Source organism: Aspergillus sclerotioniger (assembly GCF_003184525.1).
Source record: "Aspergillus sclerotioniger CBS 115572 chromosome Unknown BO94scaffold_1, whole genome shotgun sequence".
NCBI lineage: Eukaryota > Fungi > Ascomycota > Eurotiomycetes > Eurotiales > Aspergillaceae > Aspergillus > Aspergillus sclerotioniger.
This window is the reverse complement of record NW_020290991.1, coordinates 1203854-1230640: the sequence shown is the minus strand read 5'-3', so window position 1 is coordinate 1230640 and position 26787 is coordinate 1203854. Positions and strand designations below refer to the sequence as shown.

General features: G+C 49.0%; 12 protein-coding genes and 1 non-coding gene across 13 annotated transcripts; 5 read left to right on the top strand and 8 right to left on the bottom strand.

Moving 5' to 3' along the window:
* Positions 1-215: 215 nt before the first annotated feature.
* BO94DRAFT_529942 (uncharacterized protein) lies at positions 216-1520 on the bottom strand. Its single transcript, XM_025610563.1, has 2 exons — positions 1453-1520; positions 216-1346 (listed from the first exon to the last, which is right to left on the bottom strand). The coding sequence occupies exons 1-2, from the start codon at positions 1490-1492 to the stop codon at positions 406-408; spliced, it is 981 nt and encodes a 326-aa protein (XP_025473335.1). The 5' UTR covers positions 1493-1520; the 3' UTR covers positions 216-405.
* Positions 1521-3134: 1614 nt separating this feature from the next.
* Positions 3135-4956, bottom strand: BO94DRAFT_481479 (NAD(P)/FAD-dependent oxidoreductase). The gene is made up of 2 exons (XM_025608862.1): positions 4575-4956; positions 3135-4519 (listed from the first exon to the last, which is right to left on the bottom strand). The coding sequence occupies exons 1-2, from the start codon at positions 4765-4767 to the stop codon at positions 3381-3383; spliced, it is 1332 nt and encodes a 443-aa protein (XP_025473334.1). The 5' UTR covers positions 4768-4956; the 3' UTR covers positions 3135-3380.
* A 777-nt stretch (positions 4957-5733) lies between these two features.
* BO94DRAFT_454042 (putative MFS transporter) lies at positions 5734-7695 on the top strand (the record flags this gene model as incomplete). Its single annotated transcript, XM_025607592.1, has 7 exons — positions 5734-5791; positions 5842-5930; positions 5990-6352; positions 6403-6558; positions 6612-7087; positions 7141-7399; positions 7456-7695. 7 exons carry the CDS (start codon positions 5734-5736, stop codon positions 7693-7695), a joined length of 1641 nt encoding a protein of 546 aa, XP_025473333.1.
* Positions 7696-8674: 979 nt separating this feature from the next.
* On the bottom strand, positions 8675-9196 carry BO94DRAFT_592448 (CHAT domain-containing protein; the record flags this gene model as incomplete). Its single annotated transcript, XM_025616145.1, has 1 exon — positions 8675-9196. Exon 1 carries the CDS (start codon positions 9083-9085, stop codon positions 8675-8677), a length of 411 nt encoding a protein of 136 aa, XP_025473332.1. The 5' UTR covers positions 9086-9196.
* A 790-nt stretch (positions 9197-9986) lies between these two features.
* BO94DRAFT_453890 (serine/threonine protein kinase) lies at positions 9987-11073 on the bottom strand (the record flags this gene model as incomplete). Its single annotated transcript, XM_025607582.1, has 4 exons — positions 9987-10325; positions 10379-10587; positions 10638-10933; positions 10985-11073. Coding segments are annotated over 4 exons (933 nt in total), but the record flags the coding sequence as incomplete, so codon positions are not given.
* Positions 11074-11242: 169 nt separating this feature from the next.
* BO94DRAFT_529937 (nuclear transport factor 2 family protein) lies at positions 11243-11891 on the bottom strand. The gene has a single exon (XM_025610562.1). The coding sequence runs from the start codon at positions 11810-11812 to the stop codon at positions 11381-11383; it is 432 nt and encodes a 143-aa protein (XP_025473330.1). The 5' UTR covers positions 11813-11891; the 3' UTR covers positions 11243-11380.
* A 657-nt stretch (positions 11892-12548) lies between these two features.
* BO94DRAFT_t28 lies at positions 12549-12619 on the top strand. Its single transcript has one exon. It is a non-coding gene; the product is annotated as a tRNA-Gly (tRNA).
* A 515-nt stretch (positions 12620-13134) lies between these two features.
* On the top strand, positions 13135-15020 carry BO94DRAFT_454040 (general amidase-B; the record flags this gene model as incomplete). Its single annotated transcript, XM_025607591.1, has 5 exons — positions 13135-13434; positions 13492-13767; positions 13818-14708; positions 14768-14855; positions 14905-15020. The coding sequence occupies 5 exons, from the start codon at positions 13135-13137 to the stop codon at positions 15018-15020; spliced, it is 1671 nt and encodes a 556-aa protein (XP_025473329.1).
* An 885-nt stretch (positions 15021-15905) lies between these two features.
* On the top strand, positions 15906-17691 carry BO94DRAFT_552162 (sugar transporter; the record flags this gene model as incomplete). The annotated part of the gene is made up of 6 exons (XM_025613582.1): positions 15906-15969; positions 16017-16190; positions 16268-16308; positions 16336-17211; positions 17270-17374; positions 17443-17691. The coding sequence occupies 6 exons, from the start codon at positions 15906-15908 to the stop codon at positions 17689-17691; spliced, it is 1509 nt and encodes a 502-aa protein (XP_025473328.1).
* Positions 17692-19963: 2272 nt separating this feature from the next.
* BO94DRAFT_529933 (acetamidase/formamidase family protein) lies at positions 19964-21503 on the bottom strand. Its single transcript, XM_025610561.1, has 5 exons — positions 21384-21503; positions 21309-21327; positions 20956-21244; positions 20633-20906; positions 19964-20578 (listed from the first exon to the last, which is right to left on the bottom strand). The coding sequence occupies exons 1-5, from the start codon at positions 21456-21458 to the stop codon at positions 20000-20002; spliced, it is 1236 nt and encodes a 411-aa protein (XP_025473327.1). The 5' UTR covers positions 21459-21503; the 3' UTR covers positions 19964-19999.
* Positions 21504-21656: 153 nt separating this feature from the next.
* On the bottom strand, positions 21657-22859 carry usgS (transmembrane protein UsgS). Its single transcript, XM_025610560.1, has 2 exons — positions 22270-22859; positions 21657-22217 (listed from the first exon to the last, which is right to left on the bottom strand). The coding sequence occupies exons 1-2, from the start codon at positions 22669-22671 to the stop codon at positions 21861-21863; spliced, it is 759 nt and encodes a 252-aa protein (XP_025473326.1). The 5' UTR covers positions 22672-22859; the 3' UTR covers positions 21657-21860.
* Positions 22860-23715: 856 nt separating this feature from the next.
* Positions 23716-25874, top strand: BO94DRAFT_529931 (uncharacterized protein). The gene has a single exon (XM_025610559.1). It carries the CDS (start codon positions 23897-23899, stop codon positions 25529-25531), a length of 1635 nt encoding a protein of 544 aa, XP_025473325.1. The 5' UTR covers positions 23716-23896; the 3' UTR covers positions 25532-25874.
* BO94DRAFT_529929 (signal recognition particle 14 kDa protein) lies at positions 25857-26741 on the bottom strand. Its single transcript, XM_025610558.1, has 2 exons — positions 26550-26741; positions 25857-26484 (listed from the first exon to the last, which is right to left on the bottom strand). Exons 1-2 carry the CDS (start codon positions 26574-26576, stop codon positions 26125-26127), a joined length of 387 nt encoding a protein of 128 aa, XP_025473324.1. The 5' UTR covers positions 26577-26741; the 3' UTR covers positions 25857-26124.
* Positions 26742-26787: the final 46 nt, after the last annotated feature.

Sequence of the window (26787 nt, the reverse complement as noted above, 5' to 3'; positions counted from 1 at the left end):
GATAGTAGAACTTAAAGATGTGCGATACAGAGGGTGGTTTGCCACGGTCGCCTGATTACAAAAACTAGATAGACAGGTTCATATCCAATTGATACATTTATGGGCCCGATTGCGCTGCGCATAACGCCATTCTCTCTACGTGACTTGATTTCTTCCTATGTGTACAGAGTGCCCTGTCTGGTCTGCTGAACCTCATTACCTAAAAGGTATTGAAAGCTACCTCAAAGCGAAGTGGAAAGTCCGTGCGTTGCTAACCCCCAAGGATGAACAAGGTCTTCGATAAGAAATCCGTTCGTGCACCGTGGAGCCGATGCAATGGTGGTAAAGGGGTTTTTTTTATGCAAAGCCGGGAATTTGGATAAGGAAAGATTAAATCATGCAATCATGAATCATGACGTCAGTCTCTCATGAGAAGAACTTCTGAGCCGTAGCCCTCTCTTTGGCCTGGCGGTCCTTGATAGCCTTCTTGACCCGGGCAACCTCGTTGGTGATACCAGCATCGCCGGGAGCCAATTGAGAAGCCTCCTGGAGATCCTTAAGAGCCTCGTCCTCCTCCTTCAGACCGCTGTAGGCGACCGCGCGGCGATAGTGAGCCTTGGCCTTGTCGGCATCCTTGGCGTTCGCAGCAGCAGCCACTTCAAGCGCATAAGTAGCCCAGGTTTGACCGTTCTTGAATTGACCAAGCTTGTTGGCGAGTAGGGATGAGTTCGAGTGCAGAGTGAAGCGGAGCGCCTTCATTTGGGGGTCCAAGTCCTTGGGGTCCTGCTCATCCGGCTCCGGGAACTCGTTCAAGTAGCGCAGACCCTTCTGGTACTTATCAAGACCGAGAGCGAGGTTTCCGCTCTTGAAGGCAGTGTTTCCGAAGTTCTTAAGCTCAGATGCGATCTTGAAGCAAACTGGGGCACTCAGTTCCTCGCCCTGGTGGTCATCAGGGAAGTCCTCGTAAGGATCGCCAGTACTGTCGGGGATTTGCTTGTCTGCGTTGTCGTAGTCGGAACCGGTGAGCTCGCCACAGTCGACGACAGTTACGTCGGTGGTAGGCTTGTCGGCCTGGGTGGACATGTTCTCAACCTTGCGAACAACGCTCTTGCCGTTGATCACCTCACCAAAGACCACGTGCTTGCCGTCCAGGTGGGGGGTGGGCACGGTCGTAATGAAAAACTGACTGCCGTTGGTGCCGGGACCGGAGTTGGCCATCGAGAGAAGGAAAGGCCGATCATGCTTGAGTTCAAAGTTCTCGTCTGGGAATTTCTCGCCGTAGATAGATTCTCCGCCCGTGCCGTTGAATGCAGTGAAGTCACCACCCTGGATCATGAACTGTTTGATCACACGGTGGAAGATGGAGCCTATTAGTGGGTTCAAGTTAGCGATCTAATGGCGATTGTGCATACGGGCCCGCCGTAGCGGGGGAGGGCAAGGAAAAATTGAAGATGCCGAGTTGGACCACCATACCCTTGAAGTGCAATGGCTTGCCCTGACTACCAATTCCCATTTCACCAGTGCAGAGAGCACGAAAGTTCTCCGCGGTCTTGGGGACAACTGATTATTCATGGTTAGAGTTATGCACGTATTTCCTCTACAGGAGGGACTGCACGGTACCATCGTTGAACTGCACAGGCGGGGTAGTTAGCAAGGCTGTACTGACCGGGTCGGGAAGAATGAAGACAGGGAATGCTGGACAAGAACAAAGCGAACTCACCAATTCAAGAGCAATGCGACCAGTCTTCTGTTTACCGATCTGAACGTCGAAGAAAACGCGAGGACGACCTGTGAGGTGGGCGCGATCAGTACTCTGCCGCTGAGGCCGCTGCCCCCACTTGAGAGATGAACGTACGCTGCGACTCGGCCATGATGGCGGTTTTGAGGGAGTGGTTAATGTGAAGGGAAGGAAGAATCGAAAGGTTACACAGATGGAGAAGCTCTAGATGCAGGCGGAGGATAGGTAAGAGAGAGGAGAAAGAGGAGGAGAGCTAGGGTGCGGAGGCAGACGAGGTAAAGAGGAGTTAGGTGGGCTGGACCAGCCTTTGGCTGCGATGCTTCAAGAAGCTTCCATCGCATCACCCCCCCCGTCGCCGGCCGCTTCCTTCCGCTAAATGCCTGCGATTTCCCCTCACTTTTTCAACTATCTACCTGCTACCACGGTAAGTACCTAGTTAGTAGCTGTCACAATCGTGCGATTGGAATTAGATGTGAGCGATCTAAATTCAACTACCCGTTAATCTCCAGTGGAGCATTGGCCTCCCTTCGATTCCGGGGAAATTGGCGATTCGGGTTTTCATGTTCCTAATCGTGATTTTGACTCTTCCGAGACATCGGAGGTTGCATATGAGATATTCTAGACGGAACTTCGCCCTTATCCTTTTCTTGAACTCCTTTTGGGCATTCAGTTCGGATGAATGCACTATTATTGCAATAAAGGTGAAGGTGCTAAGGCTCAGCTGGTTACTGACTCGACCCAATTAGAATCCCTTGACTACAACAAGCCATCCTATAGGAACGCCGCCGAAGGTACCTATCAAGATGACGGGACACGGTTTGTTTTGCCTAATCAGGAAGCCTATCTCGTGTAGTAGAATCATTCGCTCAGCTCAACGTTATGTGTGTCATTACCAATCAAGGCATGCCACTCGATATTAGTATTGATTTGCCTGGGCTTCGTTTGGTCGAGACGTGATCATGGAATTGTGTATAAAGATGCCGGAATGCTTTCCCCATTGACTCCTTCCGGGAGTTGTTCCTTCTTGAAGGTAACCTTGATGTAATACAACTCAACCAGTTCGTGAGATTCACCACCGCGGAGTTGGTACGTACATCTTGGCAATTTCTAACAAATTAAATCGTTTAATTTCGATCTGGGAAACTGTAATATTAGGTCTTGCTCTGAAGTGGGTTTTTGGATATCTCGAGCTAGCAGTTTCCCTACGCATCTACAAACTATTCTGGTCACCGCAACTGCCATATGGCTCGGTGCCTATAGATTACCAGGACGGTCAAACGCGGATACCAGGTTGGACAGCAATATAGGCACAAGAGATGGAATAAGCTGATCAGGCAACAAAGAGTATCAGGTGAGCTGGCTGTCCACAGTGAAGTGAAGTCTAGGTTTTTGCGAAAGACTATCAATACTAACTTAGCTCATTGCCCGATAAAGCGAGAAATATGAACACTGGAGAATTCTTTCATATTCAGGGATGGTGCGGGGAAACCCATGCAGCTGTATATGCAGAGAAAGACCTAAAGCAGGTAAATTGGCCATTAGTTACCTACTGCAGGCTCACATGGCAGTACAAATATAAGACGTCAAATTTAAAATCTCAATTATGATGAGTGGGTATATCAGCAGTTCGCCATGGACTAATTTCACAAACATCACGGCTCACCTACAGCCTGCTCTTGATCTTGGTCCATTCGGTTTCTCCAACCTCCTGAAAGTCCATGATTGCGTCAGGCCCTCCAAAGCGGTTCTGTGTCGCTTTCCAGTCTCTGTCAACCGCGGTCTCTGGTCTCCACCGAACAACATGCTTCAGCTCTTTCTGTAAGTGACCTTCCAACGCATCCACAATGAATCCTCCAATAGTGGGCATTTGCATTGCACCGTTTCCAGAGGCCCCGACAGCTACCAATAGCGAAGGGTGATCCGGATGCCTGTCGATCAAAAACGCGCGATCAGGCGTGTCAGCATCCCAGCAGATACGGGCGAACGCCAGTGGGCGGTCGGCAAGATGTGGCATTGTGTCTCGCAGGAAATCCTTGACACGAGCTTCAGCTTCAAGAGGAATCTGATGCTTTGCAAACGGAATGCTTCTGATCTCGCCCGATCTTTCAGGGTCTGGAATAAAGTTACAGTACCCGGGGTGCTCATCACAGATCTTGAGTTCGTTCTTATCCTCATCGGGTTCCATGAAGAACCCCTTTGCGATATTAAAAAGCACAGGTAGGTTTTTGTACAGCTTGGCCTCCTCAGGAGTCATTTGGATATGAGCGAGCGTCCAAGCGGTGGGGCGCAGCTGTTTCTTGAAGTCCAAGAGACGGTCACTGCCGGCACCAGCAGCCAGAATAGTTTGGTCTGCACGATGAATCACACCATCGGAGGTTTTGGCCCCAACCACGTCTTCGTTCTCGTATACCAGTGACACGACGTTTCCTTGGGGAGAGCCAGTGATGAAGTTGACGCCTAAGCGTTTGGCTTCAGTGTATGCAGAGAACATGGCCTTTTTGGCGTGGATCCACCCTGCACCAGACTTGTTCAGCCAGCCCTTCCAGCCGGGAAATTCGCCAGTGAGAACACCTGGAGGCATCGTCTTCCGGAAGTCTTCTGCTGTCTCCAGCTTGACGAAGTCTGAAACGGATGATTCGATTTCGTCTTTTCGGATGTGATCGATGAGTGCCGGGGTATGGCCAGATATGATCAGACCGGTTTCATGAAAATATGGCTTGAAAATAGGATCGGTATGCCAGGCTTTCAGAGCAGCGCGAGTGCAAGTCGCGAACGCAATACTCCGTGGACTTGTTTCACCCTCTATCTGGATTGTCAGAGCTGGACAAACATTGAGTGATTATATTGAAAGGCATACCCTTGGGCTCTTTGTGTTCCATAATTTTGTTGATATCATTGCCCGCCGCAATTGCAGATGGGATTGTATAGGGATCTAAAACAGTGACACGCTTGTATCCGCGGCGAGCTAAATGCAAAGCGGTGGAACAGCCCCAGACCCCTGCTCCTACAACAAGGATGGTGGAGTCATGAGTGACTGTGGAGGGCGCCATGGTCTCTGATGTTTTTGTTTGTGCTGTGCAGCGTTGGAGAGAAGGAAACTGTTCTTTGCAAGTGATCTCTACTTGGATGGGCACTGAGGCCGTATTTCAACGAGCCCATAGATCAGACAATATCCACTGAATGACAGCTAGTCGGGAGCATTGGGCACCATGGGGCTCTGGCTGAACCTGCGTCCGGAGTCCCTACTGCCGCCGAGATGGAACAAGTGACGAGCAACCAACAAGGAAAGATGAGCACCGAAACGGGGTCCGTCGCGGGGTTCCTGATACGGCTTAGCGTCCCGGTTGGACCTTCCTTGAAGCCTCCGTATCAATCAACGCCTCGTCCATCCTCCACTCATCGCCTGCAGAGTCGCCCGATATAATAGCCCCAGTTATTCTCCGGAATATTTCCGTACACACCTTCAAGGTTCTGACGGTGACGGTATCATCGCGTGTGGATGATATCTACTTCGTATCATGCCCAGGCCCTTGCCAACCGGCGATACCATGCAGCTTCTCCGCATTTACCTCCGGCTCGGCAGGCTTAGTTGATATCAACCGCATATGATAACCGTTCGTTTGGAGCTTCCTTTAGGTCTTTCACTTATCTTAAAATGGCTCTATCTCTCCTTTCCTCTTGGTGGCTGTCGCATCTCCACCGCTGTCTTATCACTTCGGATGTAATCCATTCAGCCGATACATAGTCTTTTGCCGCAGACTTCGGCAAGGATAGTGGCGGGCGAGAGGAGGCAAATGATCATCCTCTCTTATCGTCCTTGGCTAAACTGATATGCTCGGGACGGTCATCCAATCGGATGCCAAACAAGGATCTTGAAGGGCGCTTCATGCTTCGACGACCCCGTGAATGGAGGTTTAGCAGAGAGGTATCCGATACTAGTACTAGCCAGCTTTAAAAGACCGCTCAACCCCTCTCATGGCTTTCTTCTTGACTGTATATTGACTTCCCAAGTCAAGATGGCTCGTTCCGATGATATAGAAACCGATGTTCCAGGGACAGTGTACCTAGTTGATGGTATGTAATCCCATGCCTTCGACATCGGTTGTCACTAACATCGTATCTAGCAACGGGAGACTTGAGAGACGCAGCTCATGCTGGGCAGCAAGATATTCTGTTAATCCCTCAGCCCACATCTTCCTCAGCTGACCCTCTGGTGAGTTGCGAACAAATTCATAGACTTTTCACGGAAATCCCTGCTAACGTTTTCCTCAGAATTGGTCGCTATATAAGAAATACTGGACCCTCTTCCTTATCTCCGCTTATGCGTGCGTGAACTCCTTTGGTGAGAATAACTGGGGTGCAGCATGGACAACAATATCGGATGATACTGGTGTGAGTCTGTCGAACATGAACGGTGGCTCCGCCCTTAACTATCTAATGCTGGGCTTCTTCAACATCATCTGGATTCCCACAGCAATGAGATATGGACGCAAAATTGTGTACATTCTCAGTTTGCTGTTCGTTCTTGGTAGTGGTATTTGGGGTGGCTTCTACCAGGGTGTTGCGCAGTACTACATTATGATGACTATCAATGGCATTGGAACTGCGGCCTATCAGGCATTGATCCAGCTCACGGTATGTCATGTCCTTCAGATGCTTGTTGGTCATACGCTGATCGAAGAAAGATCTTCGATGTCTTCTTTACTCATGAACGCGGCCGAATGCTGTCCATCTACATCTTCTTTCAGCAGCTTGGTTCCATTCTTGGTTTGATCTGCGGTGGTTACATCTCTGATGGAGTTGGCTGGAGATGGAGCATGCCTATCGTGTCAATTGCTTGTGTCAGTACACCCACCTCTTTCTTCCGTATTGTTGAAGAGCTAAGTATTTACAGGCTGTCTTGATACTTCTATTCATTTTCACATTTGATGACACGATGTTTCCGAGGTATCGCTTTTCGGGCCAAATACCTTCTCGAACCAACAAAGTCGAGGACGAGGCTGCCCGTGCTATGTCTGATACGCCAACTGCGAACGAAAAAGATGCTAAGTTTGAATCTCCTATCACGGTCGTCGCTAGCCACACTGTTGGGGAAATCGACATGCCCCCGCGGACATATCTTCAGAAAATGTCTCCAGTTCACTACTTCAAAGACGATCATACAACCTGGTACCAGTACTTTCGACGCCCATTTTTTCTTTTTGCCTTCCCGAATATTCTCCTAGCTGGTATTCAATTCGCATTTGGCTGCACCGCCGGCATTGTCTCGTTCAATACGATCTCCGAGATCATGACGGAGGCACCTTACAACTGGAGCGCAGGCTCCGCCGGCTTGATTTTCTTAGCAGCACTTGTTGGTAACTTTATCGGGTATGTATTCATGTAACCATTTTGGCTATGAAGGAGTGCTGATATCATGAAAGGATGGGAATTGGATCACTGTCGGACTGGCTCGTTGTCTTCCTAGCGCGTCGCAACAAGGGTTATAAGGAGCCCGAAATGCGTTTATGGTCATATTCCATCTCGATCGTCCTCGCTGCGGTCGGCTACTTTGTCTACGGCTGGGGTGCCACCAAAGGCCTCCAATGGATGTCCATTGCAGTTGGCCTCTGTTGCATGATTGCTCAACAGGTCTCCGCCACCAGTATCGCCACCGCATATGCAATGGAATGCTTTGAACAGGTAAGCTTCCTGTATTCGCCACACTTGAACTTGATGGCTAATCGCCCCCGTCTCAGATTTCAGGTGAACTGGTGATCGTACTGGCATGCTGTTCATCTATAATCAACTTTGTGATCTCCTTCACTGTCCAGGATTTCATCGATGGTACCAACTACGGCTGGACCTTTACATTCTATGGCATTATGGTTGTTCTTTCCATGGCTATGGGAGCTCCGATGATTATCTGGGGTAAGGATTGGCGGCGGAGGTGTAAGCCGCGATACGAGAAGTTTTTGGCTGAGACAGGCCGTCAGTAAGCACTGGAGCGTGTTTCTCTCCATATATCAATGACTGTTATGACTTATCATTCAAGTAGTTGGTTGATATCAGTATCAGGATGTTTTTGTGTGCCCATAAACCAAAAAGTAAACCCGCTCTGTAAATGACAAGACCCGATCATGTGCTGTAGAATGATCCGAGAATTTCTGTATATCATATCCAATTTCGAAATGATATGGGGCAAATTACTGTAGCAGTATGAATTTCGGGCAGGATCAGAAAGCCTAGGAAGCAGTACATTCAATAAGCGTGTTTTCTACAAATTAGTTAAGTATCCCCTCATCAAAATCAGAGATTGAAGAATAATTACAACTAGATTGTGAGGACCTTGCCGGAAACGACCGCTATCGAGGCTATAAACAGCCCGCATTATCCCCCCTGTAACTAGGCACAGCGTCACCCACGTCCACGCCAACATGAAGCAAGCACAGACAATTTCCGTCGCGACAGAAAAAGCAGTGAGTCTTAAAGTGTCATAAGAAGTCTAGTCTCTGATATATGGTAATAGTTTTAATTGAGGAGCAATGCAAAGGGGAGGAGCATCTATATAGATATAGAATAGAGGAATTTATTAGATTCTCATCAACAAATACCTTCAACCTAGTCAGTTGTGCTTAGAATAATCATATAGAGCTGAGCCTGAAACAGGGAGGGGTGAATTGTTGACTGGTATTCCTGTGACCTTTCTTAGGTGGGCACACCAGGGCTCCATACAGCTCTGAAATACTCAAAGCCAATTCAAGCATTGGGGAGAAAATAGAATTAAAGAGTGTTAAAAAAGGAGGGAAAGAAAACCAGGTGGACAACTAGCTTCCAGGTTTGATTCGTTCAATAGAAGAGTCCTATAAAGCAGAAAAATCACAGAAATTGCGACTGATGAGTTCTCAAATATCTGTGGGCTGAATGTCAAGCTCCAATATGTATGTACAGTGCCCAAGCGCGCGGGTTATCTGCATATTAAGCTCGAATTTGTAGTGTAGCGTCTCGAACTGCTTCAGCCACAGCCTTATTGGGATCTGCCGAGCTGGCACGCCTCCGCACCAAGGCCTCGTAAAACGAGGCAGCCATATCGACGCATACTTCGTCGTCTGCCGACCACAGGGAGCCGACAACGTGAGAGAACCCGGCAGCCAGAAACCCGTTCGTGATTTTGAGGCTTTCATTCCTCAATGACTGGTCTTTGACTTCTGCCGTTGAGCAGGCGGATAGATAGGCTATCCAGGCTCGGGAGACGACGTTTGTATCGAGAAGTGTGGAGACCTTGAGCTGATCAGGTACCATGCCAGACTCCCCCCGTTTCTGTAAGAGGAGATGGCTGTCTGTAGGGTTTGTGGGATCTGAGTATCCATGACAGGCGAAGTGAACCATCCCTGTATCGTGAAGCTCGGAAAGGATGTCTGCAGTAGAAGGAAGGCCCCCGGCATTTCCTTTACATGGAATGTATGCCCTGCTGCGTGGAGGATTCCCTGCGCCTCACGGCGCACGCCTGAAAGTGGGTCATGTCCTGGGGTTTCGGGCATCGTTACAACCAAGAGAGATGAGGCTTCCTCTATGAGTGGCAGTACCTGTGCTGCTCTCGTGCGGGCGTTCTGCAGTGCCTTGAGAGTAGGAATATATGACGAGATTACTCGGTCAAGTGAGCTTCGCCCGTCTCCAATCAATGTAGGCTACACAGAAAACCCAAAATGATCTTGTGTATTAAGGCAATGATCTAGCGGCCTAGATTTGCAGTTCGGATAAGGTACATATCGTCGTCCGTGACCGCGACAGAATAACCGCAAAGGAGGGACCATATTACATAGAGAGTGTGATTCTTCCTAACCGGTACATACTCTGTGATGAAATGGGAAAGTCCGTGAAGGATGGGGTTATTATGGACGAGGACAGTCTCCAGATTTCGTAAGGTGACTGTCTAGGAATTACTGTCCTGCCCAGCTCCAACGACGGATTATATTAGGAAAATGAACTTAGCAGTCATTGTTACTGAGTGCGCCAATTCTGACTTTTTGGGGCTGACATAAAGAGTCAAGGAATGACCTCCATAATTTGGTTCGGGTCAAGAGCTTTCAAATAGCCCATATGACGACTCGCTATAGTAGCACATGTCATTGAATACTGCCTATCAGCAGCGTTGTCCCAAGGCGAGGGTCTTAGCTATAAGAGATCCCGGCATGATGTGATCCTATGCTGAAAGTATCCAACGTTTCTGGTCCTTAAAGCAAGCAACATTAGAAAGTAACTGAATCTAACACTTTCCCTAGTTACAGATTTAAACCCCATGAAACCACTCGTCACTCAAAAGCTGCCTTGCCGTAGGCCTGTCCCGAGGGTCAAGTGTCATTACCTTCAGATCAAATCTTCTGTCTTCTTCTGATATTTCTCGACGACTAGCTCTCAATAATGGTCGCATCGCTGTGGATGTTATGGTATCTTGGATCCAAGATAGCATTTTGGAGGCCCTCTCATCGAGCAGATCCGCATATGGTGGAGGAAATGGTCCAAAATAGATATGAAACTTTGTAAGTATTATCACTCCGTATGCCTCGTCGAAACAAGACACACCCGGATTGAAAATGAAGAAGTTGTTTCCCCATATAATAGATATAAGCTTGTAGAGGGGGAGGTTAGCAATGGAACCATAATAGTGAGATGAGAGAGTACCATCGTGCTAAATGACCATATATCAGTCGGTGTCCCCCATTGTAGACCAAGCGCGGCTTCAGGGCTTCTCCAAATTGGAGTTCCAATGAAAGGCCGACTTTTGCAAAATTGTGACTCAATGTGGGAGGCGCTCTCCAAATCAGATATCTGAACATCTGTGAAGCGTGATTCGAGGCCATAATTCACCAGCACGTTGTTGAGTTTGATGTCTATTTCATATATTTGAGCCGGGTTCCAATTTATGACGCATGTGACATACCTGTGTGGACATATCCAGCATCGTGGAGAACACTCAGACCTTCGAGAATCTTTTTGGACACGTACTTTATCTCTGGTATGGTAAGCCATTTTGCAGCAGAGGCTTTGAGCAAGTCGTCGTCAAGGTATTTTAATACTATGGCTGGCGGGTCAACTGGCTCTTTGATTCTGTCTAGTAACGGCCGCAAGCAAGTCGTCTGTGACTGAAATTTCTTTATAGTTCTCCTCTCATGGTCGATTCGTCGATATTGTGGATATGGGGCGCACTTGATCAAAAAAATTTGATCGGATTTGCTTCTGTAGATTGAATGAGTCTCGATCAGCGTTCAACGGTGGTAGTGGCCATACCTTGCCAGCCAGATGTATTCGCATAGCTTCTTGGTCACAGCATAGGTGTCCTTGTTTCCGATAAGCCTTTGGTCCAGCTCTAGAAGGGGAAGCACTATGCAACAGTTCCTTTCCTTGAGTGTGACGATATGCTGATATTGAAGTTGGTTGGAGTGACTAGATTTTAATGTTGAATCGATATGTTGTTTATGTGAAGCAATGAGTAGATTCTACTGCCTCCTTATGGAAAAATATCCAAGAGGCACGTGAAAACAGCTTCGATATCATTCAATGGTTGCATTCACAACTTAATAGTGGCACAAAGGCTCATGCTTCACCTAAGAAGCCACTAAATCAAATCATACACTATGACTATCAAGCCTGAGGCACGCCCGCGCTACCTAGCACCAATAGCATTCACTCCACACCAGCATTGATAACTCTCAACCTCTCCGCCAAAGGGCTTGGATCCAAATAAACGGTGAAAGATCGCATCTTGTCCTCATCCACCCGTTTCCCAAAAATGGCGAAGCCATTTATGTTGATGACCTTCTTTTCCGGGTCGGGTTTGAGGACGTACTCGATACTCGCCTCTTGGTAAATTCGATCAGGCAGAACGTCAATATGGCCGATGGTGTGTTTCATGCTCTCGAGAACCGTGGATTGTTGCTTGAAGAAGTTGATGATCGCTTCTTGACCTTTGAGTAGAGGATGTCCTGGAAATCGGAACTCGCAGTCGGGTGTGAAGAACTCTGGAATGGAGATGTCAGGGTTGAGCTGATCGTTCAAGAGGTGGAAGCTCTCGAGCCATGATTTGGCTGCTGCGGTCTGGGCGTTGAGGTCGGTCATGATCTGGACTGGAAGTTGGTTTCATTATGAGGGAGGACAGTGTCTGGAAGCTGAACCTACAAGTGAAGGTGTGGATGTTGGAATGAATGCTCCCAGCCTGAGAATGCTTTATATGGGCAGTGGCTGGGAATTGGGGTTATTTATATAGTATGTTGACTGAGCAACACTCATTGTCACTCATGATGACGAAGAGGCCTTTTCGGGTTAGACTGAAGGGTAAGGGCATGCCCATTGGCTGTTTGAGGAGCTTGATTTATAATGCTGGCTGTCAGTACGTATGACTGGGTTAACTGGACTGTATGTGTATGAAAAACATACAAAGGTATCAATCAATCCGGGGGAATTGGGTGAAATATTTATTGAGATCATAGATTTGCCACAGTCCAACATAGATCCTAGCGGACTGTGAGCTTGAACGATGGCCAAGTCTTAGCCCCCACCGTTAGATATTAGGCTAGCTGTAAAACTTACACCATCATTGGTCCTTAAACAAGTCTCATCATGATTCTCACAATATTCATCCAGGTTACTTGGATGGGCATTATTGGCGTGTGTCAAACAGTCATTCGTATCGAATGATTATGAGGAATAAACAAACCATAAATGGGAATACATACCAGCCTGTGCCGAATCCTGGATGATAACGCCCTCAATACTACTTAAAAAGAGTCAATTACTATGAATTGGAAGACAAAATCAAGCAGCGAATCCGATAACTTAATGGTTAGCAGCTTCAGCATCATTGGTCTAGTGGTAGAATTCATCGTTGCCATCGATGAGGCCCGTGTTCGATTCACGGATGATGCACTATAATTCTTTTTTTTTTTTGTTTATCACTCACTGTCCCTACCATTCCGCGAGACCAAGCACAAGGAAAGCGACCATATCCACATCCCAAGAGGCGATTATCCAGGTGGAGGATGTCGGATCAATAGATGTGGAGTACTTGCCGGCGGCTACCAGCTAGAGCTTTGCCCGATGGCCACTATGGGTTGCCGTACGCATGTTTGGTCTCCGCATCCGACCGAGGTTTCCTGCTTGCTCCATCTAATTGCCAAGGAATTTCTCCGCACGCACAGCCGAAGGAATCCATCCCTTGCGAATCAGATGTCATCTCTTTGCACTTCCTTTTTCCTGTCAGTTTGATTTGTTAGTGTTTAAGAATTTCCTAGTCTAGCAGCCCACTTTTTCGCTTCAGGCGGCATGGACTAGATGACAAGAACGTCATCAGAGGGGGGTTCTGGCACATAAATCTCGCAATCTCCGACCATACCACTAGGTAATGATCTATCAACGACAACTAATCTAGCACAACATCTCTAATGGCTAATGAAAGAAACACCCTAGCCATCCGCTGGCAAGACTTGGTCGCCCAGAAGCGCCGCGAATGCCAGGAGAAGATTCCTCCAGAATGGACCCTGAGTACAGATCTTCTGGTGGTGCCTCCGCGGCTGCTGGAGTATGACCTCCCGCGCCGTAGCGGTCTATTATCTGAAATTGAGTTGGACATTACCGAGAATTTCTCAGCCACGCAGCTCCTAGCCAAGCTAGCCTCGGGCGAGGTCAGTTCACTTGCGGTCACCACGGCATTCTGTAAACGCGCAGCGATTGCACAGCAGGTGGTTAGTAGAACCTTTAAGCCCAAAGGAACAGAGACTGATTTGAGATGTTCTTTGAAGATATCCTGCCTCACGGAGACATTCTTTTCGCAGGCCCTCGACCGAGCACATTTTCTTGATACCTATTTAGCGCGCGAGGGTAAACCCATCGGTCCGCTGCACGGTCTGCCTATCAGCTTAAAAGACAGTTTTTGTGTTGAAGGCGTGCAGTCTACCATTGGATATGTATCGTTTCTGAATAATCCACCAGAAACAAGAAATTCATCTCTCGTGGAAATGCTACTGCAACTCGGGGCAGTGCTCTATGTCAAGACAAATATCCCTCAAACCGCCATGGTATGTTAATGATTTCCAATCTACCAGCCAACATGCTGATGGATTGTCAGACAGCGGATTCTGAAAACAATATTTTTGGACGCACTCTCAACCCGCACAACACATCCTTGACTGCTGGTGGGTCCAGCGGCGGCGAGGGTGCACTTATTGCATTTCGAGGATCCATCCTTGGGGTGGGTACCGATGTTGCAGGCTCTATACGTATTCCGTCGCTGTGCTGTGGAATTTACGGGTTCAAGCCAACGGCTGACCGCATCCCATATGGCGGACAAGCTCGTGGGTCCATGAAGGGACTGCCAGGGCTCACTGCGGCTGCAGGTCCATTGGCGCACAGCATTGAGGACCTACAGCTTTTTATGAGGGTTGCGGTTGGTTATGGCCAGGCATGGGAGTACGACGAGACGGCTGTTGGGATCCCATGGCTATCTGATCTCCGGGTAACTGAGAAGAGGAAAGGAAGCTTGAGAATTGGGGTTTTGTCCGAAGACAGGCATTTCCCACTCCATCCACCGGTCAAGCGGGCATTGGAACGTGCGATCGCGGCCTTGACTCGGGATGGTCATCGCATCATCCGTGTCGGTAACCAGGACAAAGATGGGTTGTCCGTGGCATATGCCTCCCGCCTCGCATACCAGTACTTTACTTACGGTCCCCGCATAAACATGAATCACATTGCGGCTAGCGGCGAGCGACTTGTGAAGTCAGTGGCAAGGTTTGATAATCCTTTGTTCTCAGGTCCTCTACCTGTTGATCAAGAACTAGAACCATTCCAGAAGATTGAACAATTGCATATCGCTCGACAGCGCGTCAGCGATGCCTGGCGTCAAGTGTGGGTGGAGCAGAAACTGGATGCGATTCTAGCCCCAGGTGCTCAGAATACGGCAGTGGGTCATGACACCTATGCCTGGCCCCCTTATACGGTGATGTGGAACCTGTTGGATGTAAGTGGATATTAAGCTCTGTTCTCACTTGGGAATTGTGTGACTAACTTCAATAATAGTATCCGGCGTGTATCATTCCGTTTGATAAAGCTTCAAAGGAGCAAGACCCTGAAAATATGACGACAGGAGATGCAGTGCAGCCAGACTGTAGGCGATTGGTTGATATTCTTGCTGAACATGACTGACGTTACTGCAGACCACCCTGACGAGGTTGACGGTGCCCCATGTGCTATCCAGGTTATCACGCCGCGGTTTCAGGATGAGAAGTGTCTCTGGGCAGCGGATATTATCGATCGATCAATTCACGCATAGCCTTCAGATGATGTTCTGCTTAATAAACAGACGCAAGCATTACTATCGGACGCAAGAGTACACCCAAGCTTCTCTATAAGTACCTTGGATGAATCTCTGATCCACTACATAGGTGACTTGACACCCGGAGAATACAGTGTATTCCGCAGCAATTGAGGCAGTGCGATTTTGAAATAGTAAATCCTATATCAGGCCACTACTTAGGTACCTAGACATTAAGTACAAAGAACCCCAGCAACCTGATTGGGTGATAGTCACTTATCTAGCCAACATGAACATCACTCTTGGACCCTAGATGATGATGCGTGCGACTATTGCTAGTCCGAGCCAGGGCTAAGAGTCGGCAGCTCTTTCTCTATTAGGCAAGGCCAACCGAGCCATCTCTTTGCGCAGGTCTCCTGCGAGACGAGCGTGTATGCGGGGCCCTTCTATCATGACGGCATCTATACCTGTTAGTAAATGCCGGACAGCTACTTGCTTCCCGCTAGACACCTCACATGTCACACTGCCGACTCAATGTCTCCTTGTGATTGGAGGAGATGTGAAGCCTCATGCGGTAACTGACCCAGCATGATGCACCTTGACCAAATCCCCGATAACAAATGAGCGTTAGCGATAGCCAGTGGTTATGAACCTTGCTTAAGGACTGAAGTAACCCCGCATTTGATACTCCAACTGGCTGTTATCTCTGATCTCTTTTCTGCCGCTCCCATCAAAGATAAGCCCTCCTCGGACGCAGATTCCGCATGTCCAAATGGCCCTTGGAAAAGATGGGGGTGTAGAAGAACAATATGATGTTAAACTTAAATGCCACTACCAACCCATTATCCTACATCTCGATTACCGCGGCCTTGCGACGGCAAACTTGACTTCCACGCATCTAGCATGTCAAGTGACCAGATTGAAGAAGAGCCCTTGTGGGTTCCGGGGACAATCGCCCTCGAGGATGGTAAATCAGTCATCTATGTGGACATGTACAAAACTGACCTCAGTTAGTTCACAATACCAGAGTGATCCTCTTTCCCACTCCCTCTACTGACCCGGACGATCCTCTTAACTGGTCGACGGCACGGAAGGCCCTCAATTACACCATCGTCAGCTTATTTATTCTTTTTACTTTCGTGGAATTGGACATCGGCTTCACCGCATGGGGTCAAATGCAACTTCACGGTGAACAATCTTAATGCCGGTATGGCGGTCAATTATGGTGGTCTGGCTATTGGATGTTTTTTTTCTCCTTCCTCTAGCACGTAAATACGGTCGTCGCCCTATCTATATTCTCGCTTCGGTTTTCCAACTGGCGTCCTGCGTGTAGAATGCAGAAGTCTATACTTTCGGTAATTATATCGGGGCTAACCTGGTTTCCGGTCTGGGTGGTGCCATTAGTGAGGTCATTGTGCAAATGACTGTGGCAGACATTTCCTTCGTGCATCATCATGGTACAATGAACGGCTTGTTCGTGCTTTTCGAGTCAATCGGTGCATTTTTGGGCCCTGTTGCATCGGGATACATTGTGCAGTCTCAGGGTTGGCGATGGACATGGTGGTGGTGTGTGATCTTCTTTGGCATCATCTTAGTCTGCGTCATCTTCCTCTTCGAGGAGTCGAAATTTGTCCCCATCTTGGATGCGCAAGATATTTCTCCGGCCGCTCGACGAGTGACGGCCGTAGAATACCCTGAAAGTTCCCGAGCTCCCAAGGCCAAACGTCCGTCCGACGACAAGAAGGGCATTATCAAATCTGTGGTAACATACGACGCACCTTGCCCTGAATTCAAATCAAAAACCTACCTCCAGAGAATGGCTTTCGTCACACCATCTAGCGAGTCCATATGGTCTCATGCATGGTATCCAATCATAACTCTGTTTACCTTCCCAGCTGTTTCATATACAGCAATTATATACGGCTCTACCTTGTGCTGGTTTGCCGTCATGACATCGCTCCAGGCGACATATATGCTTTTGCCGCCTTATAACTTTAGTTCGATTGGTGTTGGCCTGATGAATGTGGCACCTATTATTGGGGGACTGCTAGGCTTCCCGTTTTCGGGCTATTTGAGCGACAGATCTATCATTTGGCTCTCTAAGAAGAATGGCGGCATTTACGAGCCCGAGATTCGTCTCTGGCTTTTGCTCCCTATGATCATCTTGGGCCCAGGGTCGATTCTGATGTTTGGCCTTGGACTCGCTTATGTACGTCATGACAATCAGTGAGTGTTTCGATCAAGCTAACATATCCCCATCTTTAAAGGGTGCTCACTGGTCCGTTCTAGCCATCGGCTACGGTATATATGGATTCGTCTTTTCATCTGCTGGTGGTCTCTCGCTGTCATACCTCATGGATTGCTACCAGGACGTAAGTACATTACACATTTTACGTTAACAACCTAGTGCACCCGAAATTCTTACCAAGCTCTTTTCCAGATCATTGGTGATACTCTAGTTGGTGTGGTATTCGTACGAAATGTGATCTCGGTTGTCGTTCTCTTCGCATTGACTCCCTGGGTTGACGGCATGGGCCTTCGGAACCTTCATATCCTGCTCGCCGTCTTGGCCTTTTGCATCTACTCACTACCAATTGCTCTTCTGATATGGGGAAAGAAAGCAAGGGCTGCTACCGCATCAACTTATCGGGAGATGGCGGCGAGTCAAGTTGACCATCGAGCAGTATGAAAGTCATAATATCCAAAATAAAGTGGTTTACGGTGCCACATCTTATTTCTTGCACAGCAGGTACTATTTCCAAATAGAGTTCTTTTCACTCTTGGGATGTTACATCGAATTGTTGTCCTACCTGAAGGGATTTATTTCGGCGGTGGTTATTAGCCCACTCGGCCTGTTATATCTGGTTTTCAAGTATGCCTGAGTGGACAAACTCCCAGATTTATACCATTCATCTCACCAGTTGCTCCATTTCTTGGCGGATTGCGTTCAACTTTGCGGTGGCCGAGGATCCACCCAGTAAAAGGACTGGCATTCGTGACCCATAGGCCCTTTCGACGAAGAAGAGAGATCCGTGCTGGGTAGTGTCGCCACAGCAAAGTCAAGAATCGGCAGTAACACCGACCAATTTTCTCGATAATAATTGACAAAGGGGATAAAGTCGCTGGGCCATGTACTGGTACATCATTCCTGTTTGTCCATCAATTTGCGGATGTGGATAGCTCGAGCCTTGTACCTCACCCCGAAAGCCAGCCATGATCTGTCTCCACTATTGATTAGAGAATCTGTAACGGGCTGAACAGTCTTAGTTTGCCGAACTCAGAGTAAGGTAAAGTTATAGTCGATCCTTCTTGGTTCTTTTTTCCAGTGGCACCACTCTTTGTAGTCAAAGAGAGCGAATTGAGTTGTAACGGACTAAACAGCATTGATTTGCCGAACTTAGAGCAAGGTAAAGTAAGAGGTGTTTAGCCAGTTATAGAAACCAGACACATGGTCCACGGACCGGAGGTTTGATCAATACTGATAAACTCGATGGTCTTGATTGGATTCAGATGACTGACCATATATAGAATACCGAGCAGGCAGTGCGATACTAGCCACAGCATGTATTTCTGATACTGTCAAGGGTGTCTCGTCACACACTTTCTAGTTTCACATTGACAACAGCTTTCTTCCACCTATCACTCTCACCTAGGCCAATAGCCTCTCTTTGTCGGACCCGTACTCAGGACGAGGATTTCAACAGCCACACTGGAAGAAAAGGAAAATCAGCCTGTCATAGAACAGAAAATATAATCAAACATTCTCCCTTTTCCTTTCTTCATCCACTTTTCCACAACATCGCATTTTATTCTCCCCGGTAAGGTGCCACACGGAATTATCGTTCCGGTAGCAGGCACGAAAGAACCCATGAGCCCGTACAAGACCAGACAGCTCGCGTAGCTTCGTCAGCTACTCAGAATCTTCCTGATTCAGTGCGTCTGGGTGAGGAGTTTGTTCGATCGCAAGTCAGCAAGCCGGCTTTGTTGTAATTCCGTAGTGTAGCGTCCAGATGGCATTTTCGAAAGATAGGGTATATATAGTATCAAATTCGTATCGATGAGCCTTGTGTGTTATAGGCGACGTCGAATTGCAGGATTAGTTACTGCAGAAGCGCGTCCAATGCCATCATTCTTGCCGTCGTGTAGAAGCGCCGCGTCCCGGGAATAAAGACGATATGTGTCTGTCCCCAAGCGATGTCATATCAAGGATGAGTCAGATGATGCAACGAGCTCTGTAAAGAAGGCCATCGTATCAGGGACATTGGTGAACGTCAAGCTCAAGGCTGAAAGAGGCGATATTGTAGTATCAAGAGTATCATGTATGTTTTCCCATCGGTGAATCATACTCAGATTGCCAAGATGGTGTATAGACATGCCTGATGATGATTATCCCGAGCAAACGAGAGAAAAGAGTACACTTTGATGGGGGTTCTTTCGCTCAAACCACCCCTTGGCTTTGGGTGTAGTATATTGTCAGTGGAGTTTTGTGAGGGAGGTGTCTCCGAATGATGTCGCAAATGTATATATAGAGAAGGGAATATCTAAAATTGATGGAAGGATTGCAGTGTATGAAAAGCTTCGAGGGGGTCACTCGACCCCGGACCTTAGTTGGACTGCATTCAATCTCTCCTATCTGCCTCTCTGGAGATCAATCGCAGAGAGCGCACGTCGATCTCATTGGATGCAAAGGGTCGTTGGTGGATTAAATCCCCGGAAGATGCAGTCCGATATTGGTGGCTTGGATTCGGTGTAGAGAAAAGAAAGAAGCACAGCAAGGAGAAAGGTACGTCTTAAATAGGTGCTCTTGATCGTTTCGTATCAAGAAAAAGGGGTGTTGTCTCCTAAAGGTAGGAAGTTTCCATCGGCAACTTTCACTAGTCGACATGGCTGCAACCGAGACATCCCTGCGATCTGTTACACATACGGATGAGAGTGGGTAAGAATAATAGGATGAATCCATTTGCTAGATGCCAAGCATCGATATACACTATCTACGCCTATTCACTAGTGAACGCGCAGGTCCCCATATCTAGCTTCACCGCGTCCGCCTCCGGCCGAATATCAAAGTCAAAGATGTCCATTGGCACTCCCAGAGTGGTACACGCATTAGGAATATCCACTAAGCCAGCAATATGTCCCTGAACAGGAGCACAGCTGAGTAGCAGATAGATCTGATAGTCACTGTAGCCATACCGACGGAGATACTCGATCACGCGGAGACAGGTTTGACGATACGCAACCGTGGCATCCAGATAGTGCTGCTTGCCCTTCTCATCGACAGAGAATCCTTCAAAGGTCAGGTACCGGCCGGGACCGAACTGAGGCTCGACAGGGCCGGGTTGAAAGATCGGGGACTTCATGCCCATCTTGGCCATGCCGTTCTTGATCACGCTGAATTTGATAGTGATCACGCCAGCCATTTCGATAGCGCCGCAGAAGGAGATCTCTCCGTCGCCCTGGGAGAAATGCAGGTCGCCGACGGAGAACTTAGCACCAGGAACGTGGACGGGGAGGTACACCTTCGAGCCACGAGAGAGGTTCTTGATGTCACAGTTGCCTCCGTGTTCGGGACGGCCCTATATTTATTAGTTCTAATGCGCGTGAATCCTGAATGGGCATTTAAAGCGTACAGGGATGGTTCGTGCGCCTTCATTTGCAATCTTTGCCTTCAAGCTCTCCTCCGCACTACCGGCATGCGCATTCTTCGGCTCTGGGGGCTTCGCAACGTCGCGTGTGGTTGTATTTGCTGCAATGAGTTCTCCTTCCCGGCGATTCCACTCTGCCAGGACCTCAGCGGAGGGTGCACAGCCTAAAATTCCTGGATGGATGAGACCCGCAAAACGAACATGGGGGATGTGGCGGGAGGAGCAGAAGATCCCCTCAAAGTCCCAAATTGCTTTGGCCCTATGAACAATCAGCCATCAATACCTGAAAGGGGGGAAAGTTATCCTACGCTTCTGGATAGATCTCGTCCAGAAATCCTCCTCCGTTATTTGCTGCAAAGACGCCCGTAAATCCCCACGGCTGCTCTTCGAAAGGCTGAACATCCTGGATCTCCACAAGAAGAACGTCACCAGGCTCTGCAGTCTCGATCTCAAATGGACCGGATAGATAATGGATTTGGGTTAAGTCAACGTTCTTGATGTCATCGGCAGAGTCATTATTCTTGATCTGTCCTCCGGTCCAATCCAAACATTCGATCTTCACAACCTCGTTGTTTGCAATTTTACCACAGGCAGGCACTGTTACCTCAGTTAGGATAAGCAATTGTGATAGTTGACAGTTGGAATCAACTCATCGGCGTACCGTCGGGGTGCCATCGGTTCTGAAGCAGTTGAGCATCAGCGCCTTATCCATGTAACTGTTCATGGCCAGACTTACGTGCAGACCAGGCTGCTCCCAGGCAGGCTTATTGAGGTCGACAGCGAGTGCAGTGCGGATCTTCTTGTGACCCATTTTGATCAGTGGATGATGCTATGCGGTAGCTAGTGGTAGGAGGTGTTGGCGGGGTGAGACGAATTAAGGTTGCCAACCCCCCTCAATTAATAGTTCAACTGCGCCTGCGACCTTCCCCTCACCAATGGCCGGCGGAGTCCAACTCTGTTTATCAAGACACCGAATAGGAATTACGGAACGCCCTCCGGCTGCTTTATCTTATCATCACTACCACGCTTATCAGCGGGGAAAGATGGCCCCGTCTCATTTCTGTCTATGTTAACAACAATACCAAAGCCCGATAAACAGGACACAAAATGCAATGTCCAGCACACTTGAATATATTTTCTCGGCTGACTTCCACGATCAACTTTTGTAGCTTGGGAGATACCCCCTTCCTAGCTCTCCTTCGAATTTCTGACCTCAAGCGAATTTCCGACCAGGGACCTCGGGCGCACTCGGCTTTTCCTCCTCCTGCGCTTTGTTAAGCTGGTCGATGTTATCCAACGACAGCTTCAGAAACTCATGCTTGTTCTTCCAGGTAACCTGGGTCTCAGCAAATCCCTCCTTCTCAGCAGGGCTCGGCGGGGGGTCCGTGACCTTGGTGACGAGATACGCCGTGGCTGCCTGTGCCACTCCATAAAGAAGAACCCCAATGAAGGGGGTCTTCAACACAACAGTGAAAGCAAAGGCGAAGCCAAACAGAACGCCCTCACGGTCGGCAAACCAACGTGCTCTCTGCTCATGGGTAAAGGGGACGCGGCTAAAGTACGGATCGAGCTAGTGGTCGTGTTAGACATGTTCGATGAAGGAAATCCACTTGACGACTTACCATCTCACGCATAAGCGTACGAGACGCATAAAAGCTGTGAAGGAAGGAAACGACGTAGCTTTTCGGGAAAATTAAGCCAGCCCCGAAGACGATTGCGGCAGGGGTGGTTCCCACAGCACCCTTGAAGGCATAGAACGAGGCAACTGGCGTTGCAAAGCGTCCGACGACGGGCACAAGCGATAGGATAGACACGCCCAAAAGCAAGGCCGCTCTTTGTCCAGACCTCCGAAGGAACAGAAAAATTCTCTCCTTTGCCGGCTTCCTCGGCTCAGTGGACTTGACCTTGCCATCTGCGGTTGAGTACAGTGACAGGTTCGGATAGTACATGGCGCGCAGAGTGTTGGGGTCCTCCGCCTTGTGCTTGTCGACATAAGTTGAGTCCACCCATTTCAATGACTCCATGAAGCTTAACGATCAACACATGAGTTCACGCTGCTGCTAAAGAAGGGCTGACTTACATTTCATCCAGAGTAGGGGTGATGTATCGCATCAGCGACATGATTAAGAAGGGAACCTGAAGAACGGATTTGGAAAGGAATTCAAGAGCATCAATGAGGGAGTCGTCCCAGGTCACGCTCTCGAGATCGATGATCCATGAGATGAACCAAAGGATGAACTTGAGTCCGATAATCTAGAGGGACAATTAGTCTGGTAGTCGTGGGCACTAAGAGTGAATGGACCGTACTGGAATCTGGATTAGAAGCTCGACGGCCACTCCGACTGCGACTGCAAAGGCAGCCTGTCGGAAGTGATCATACTTGAACAGGTCGGGATTCCGCAATGCGCGGACGGCTGGGGAGGTGAGTTAGCAGCGGGTACCATCTTGCCTAAAGGGACCATGCGGGTAGATATCTCAATGGCTGCTGTCGATCATGGAACTAGAGAATTCTGGCGTGCTGTGTGATCGGAGACCATCACAGCGTAGACCCCTTATGTCCCCAGACTTTTGCTCCCCCTGTCGCGCAAGGAGGGCCATTTCGCGCAGCCATTGGGCTACCCGAGTGTTCCGATTCTATCGCGGACAAAGGACACTCACTTGCAACAACCGTCAGCTGGAAGCCGCGAATCACGGCATTATGGTCGAAATTGCCCATATTGAAACCAAGTCTCCTGAGTACTCACGAGTGTCAGGGACAGGCTAGCAGAAGGGGGTGAATCGTCGTACTATTTATAGTTGTGCGTTGTCTGCCGAGGGGGGAACAGCCACAGGCAACCACATATTGAGACGGAATGACGCGCTCAGCTGTGGCTGCCAATTCCGATTGGCAGTATAACCGCTAGCCGCCGGCGGAATAACCGCCGGCCCCACCGGGAAGCGTAGGGCAGGTGACCGGCGCATAAAGGCCTGAGGCAACAATCGCTCTCCGCTGGGTTAGACCCGATTGGGGCCAAAGAACCGGGAATCCAAATGATTATTATTGAGTTCATCCAGCCAAGGGTCACTTGCGCTCTGCATTATCTCACCACCCGTCTCTCATTGTCTCTCCTCCCCCTGCTGATCGTCTCTCCTTATCCCTTCTGACTCCATTCTCTTGCTATATACTACCTAATTTCACCATACTATATTCAATGTAATCTTTTTTGTTCTTGGCCCGTTCTTCACCTTCCTTAGTCCCCATGAACGAGAATGTCTAATCTCTCGGATGCGCCACTTCCTCACACCCAATCCCTTCGCCGGTCTGCCACCCTTCCCTCGAAACTAAACCCCCGGCGTCGTCGGCAGTCGGAGTCACTGAAGCCATCGGAGAACGATCTATTCTACCACCCATCCGCGAAAGTCGTCCATTTTGCCCCTAGAGCGCTCGCTCCCATCCCCTCTAGCACTTCGCCCTCGGACTTTGATTACCCGGTCGACACCGTTGAAACCCTTCCTTGGAGATCCCCTACAGAACGGACGGTCGCTCTCGGACCGCTCCGGTTGGAAAATGTTCACGGCCTTACCGTCTTTCTCAAGTGCGGCAATGTCGTGCATGCGATTCTCAAGAACTCGCAATGTTGGTGTGTCGACGGCGAGTCGACCTTCGTCTTGCGCATTCGTCCTTTGACGTACTATCGCATCGAGCTACCTACTGAAACAGAGGACGACCAAATATTGGTCGTGGGGATGAAAAAGGTCCTACCAAAGGTTCTTCGTTATGAGGTGACCCCTTGCCCTTTCAAGAGGGGGTTTACCGTTGAGATACCGGAGGAGGCCAAAGCCCCCAGAAGGAAGAGAGCATGGCGCCCCAAAGGACGTCGGGACAGCGCTCCCATCACTCCAAGCTATCATCAGGGCGAAATCCAACACAAAGAGGAGCTTGCAAAAGACCCTGCGAGTGCCGGGGAAGACACGGATGGAGATGCGACAGATGACAGCGGTTTCACCACGAAGGGCAGTAACAGTACCATTTTGGAGACTATCCCGGATGATAACGAATCCCCTGAACTGCCTCAGACATCTGAACCAGTGGACCTGCCCGGACGCTCAGTACACGAAACAGAACAGAGTTTTCAGACCTTGCTGGCAAGGTTTGAGGATTACTCCGAACAACAGGTTGATCCTGAAATGATGTTCTCATCGAGCGTCGAATCTTTCCATTCTCTTGGGCCCTCATTATCTACATTACCGGACCTAGACGCGTGCTCTACGCCTACATCGATTGAAGGTACCGAGCAATTTCAGACCGAATATAGCGATAATCAATCACCGTCAGAAGAACACCCCTTTCGGGAGACAGACCGCTCCAGGGACAGACTATCCGTGTATGTGGACTGTTGGGATGACTTGTCATCTGCACCGCAAGATCTGTCGAGAGACTTTTCTCCTGAGCGGGAAGCCAAACCGATCCCGAACGTAATTCCCGACGTTCAACAGCCGGCTGTAACCCGCAATGGCGCGGCCGCGACCACCGATTCGAACCCAAATCTCAGCAGCATGAGCGTGGAGTTCCGCCGGCGCTCCAAGGCATCCCGCGAGCGAGAAGTTTCCCCGATGCCACCGGCGTCCTCACTGGCAATTGCGAGACCCGAGAAACACGATGCGGCGTCTCTCATTCAGAAAACTTGCACGCTTGTCCTGGTCCCCCCTATTCAACTACTGATTGTTCTCATTCATGTCGCCGCGCGCATCGTCATCGGCCCCGCTTTGAACTCCGCCATAGGCGATTTGAACCGGAATATCGAGTATGAAGTCACTGGTTCTCAGGACACAGTGGATGATTTCGATCTCCCTCTTCCTGATCGATCTAGGGCGTCGTCTGCCGATGAGGATACCAAAAACTGACATCTGTACCGACTTGAGTTTGCGCGCCCTTACCGTCTTTCATTCCGCCACTCTTTTTCCGCTGTTCATGTACCTGCTGTATTCTCCGCTGATGATTTGCTCGATTCCCTCTCATGTATTCTTCCAACTACGATGACGCATTTGTATGATCTCACTTTATATCTGTCTCTCCATCTATTCCCTTTGGTTCGGCATCTGTACGGATTGTGGGTGGGCTATCTCTGTATCTTGCACTGAATATGTACCCGTGTAATGTTTTCTTTGTATTCTAGCGATATCATAAAACCGGCTCAAAATTGTTAATCCGGTATATCATCACCCTATAAGCATGATTAGTCTAGTATATTCTTCGAAGAATGGTTCCATTCAGCCTAATCCCTCACCCATATCTACAAAGACCAGCAGTCAGGGGCATGAACATACCCAGTGAAGCAAACAAAAGAAACCCATAACGCCCATAATGCATCCTTAACATCACAAGCAGCGATATATCTATCGCCCTCTTCCGCATGGTGTCGAATAACCCCAGCCTCGCCTTCACCCAAATCAATCCAGACGCTACCACCATCCATCCCATTGCATCCCTTACCCGCCTAAGCCTTGGCTACCTTTCCAGCAGCACCGCCCTTGGCCTTCGCCTTGCCCTTCTTGCGATCCCTCTTCTTCAGCCCCGACATTCCCGCCTTGCACACCTCCGCATACCGAGCATAGAATGCCTCCAGCTCTTCCGGGCTCACTACCGTCGACAGCTTGACTTTCGGAGGCGCGGACTGGGCCTTCTTTCCTTGAGCAGTTTTGGGGTTCGGGGCGTTGGTGTTTCCGTCTGTTGCGCGGATGAGGATGGAGGGCTGTTCGGAGGTAGTGTCGTTGAGGAGGGGCTTCTGGGTGAGGTACACGGAGCCTCTAGTCTTTTGAGATGTGGTGGTGAGGAGGGTAGTAAGGGAGGTGAAGAACTGCATTGTTAAATTTGTCAATTAATATTTTCATCGAGAGAGCTTGAGGGGTAACAAGTAGTTACCTCCTCGTGGCCCAAGTGTGCAGGCATCTTTGCTGGATGTGTCGGAGGTGGAGTTTCAAGATGTGTGGTGTTGCTGTTGGTCTCGGAGACGTGTAAATTAAGTTTGTGAGATGTGGCTGGAAGGTTCTACCAGTGAGATTGAACAAGTAGAAGGAAGATCGCCGATTAGTCCTGTGCTCCAATGATTGGAATCCACACGCGATCTCGACGAGTCGGTGGGGGACACGAATCGAATCTC

Coding starts and splice junctions, on each gene's coding strand:
- BO94DRAFT_529937 (XM_025610562.1), bottom strand. CDS start 11,812: ATGACCGACCTCAACGCCCAGACCGCAGCAGCCAAATCATGGCTCGAG.
- BO94DRAFT_529942 (XM_025610563.1), bottom strand. CDS start 1,492: ATGGGAATTGGTAGTCAGGGCAAGCCATTGCACTTCAAGG. Junction 1,347..1,452: donor CAAGCCATTGCACTTCAAGG/GTATGGTGGTCC, acceptor ACCCACTAATAG/GCTCCATCTTCCACCGTGTG.
- BO94DRAFT_529929 (XM_025610558.1), bottom strand. CDS start 26,576: ATGCCTGCACACTTGGGCCACGAGGAG. Junction 26,485..26,549: donor CACACTTGGGCCACGAGGAG/GTAACTACTTGT, acceptor TTAACAATGCAG/TTCTTCACCTCCCTTACTAC.
- BO94DRAFT_529933 (XM_025610561.1), bottom strand. CDS start 21,458: ATGGGTCACAAGAAGATCCGCACTGCACTCGCTGTCGACCTCAATAAG. Junction 20,907..20,955: donor GACGAGATCTATCCAGAAGC/GTAGGATAACTT, acceptor GATTGTTCATAG/GGCCAAAGCAATTTGGGACT. Junction 20,579..20,632: donor AAGGCGCACGAACCATCCCT/GTACGCTTTAAA, acceptor TAATAAATATAG/GGCCGTCCCGAACACGGAGG.
- BO94DRAFT_529931 (XM_025610559.1), top strand. CDS start 23,897: ATGTCTAATCTCTCGGATGCGCCACTTCCTCACACCCAATCCCTTCGC.
- usgS (XM_025610560.1), bottom strand. CDS start 22,671: ATGGAGTCATTGAAATGGGTGGACTCAACTTATGTCGACAAGCACAAG. Junction 22,218..22,269: donor GTACGCTTATGCGTGAGATG/GTAAGTCGTCAA, acceptor CACGACCACTAG/CTCGATCCGTACTTTAGCCG.
- BO94DRAFT_481479 (XM_025608862.1), bottom strand. CDS start 4,767: ATGGCGCCCTCCACAGTCACTCATGACTCCACCATCCTTGTTGTAGGA. Junction 4,520..4,574: donor GGAACACAAAGAGCCCAAGG/GTATGCCTTTCA, acceptor CAATCCAGATAG/AGGGTGAAACAAGTCCACGG.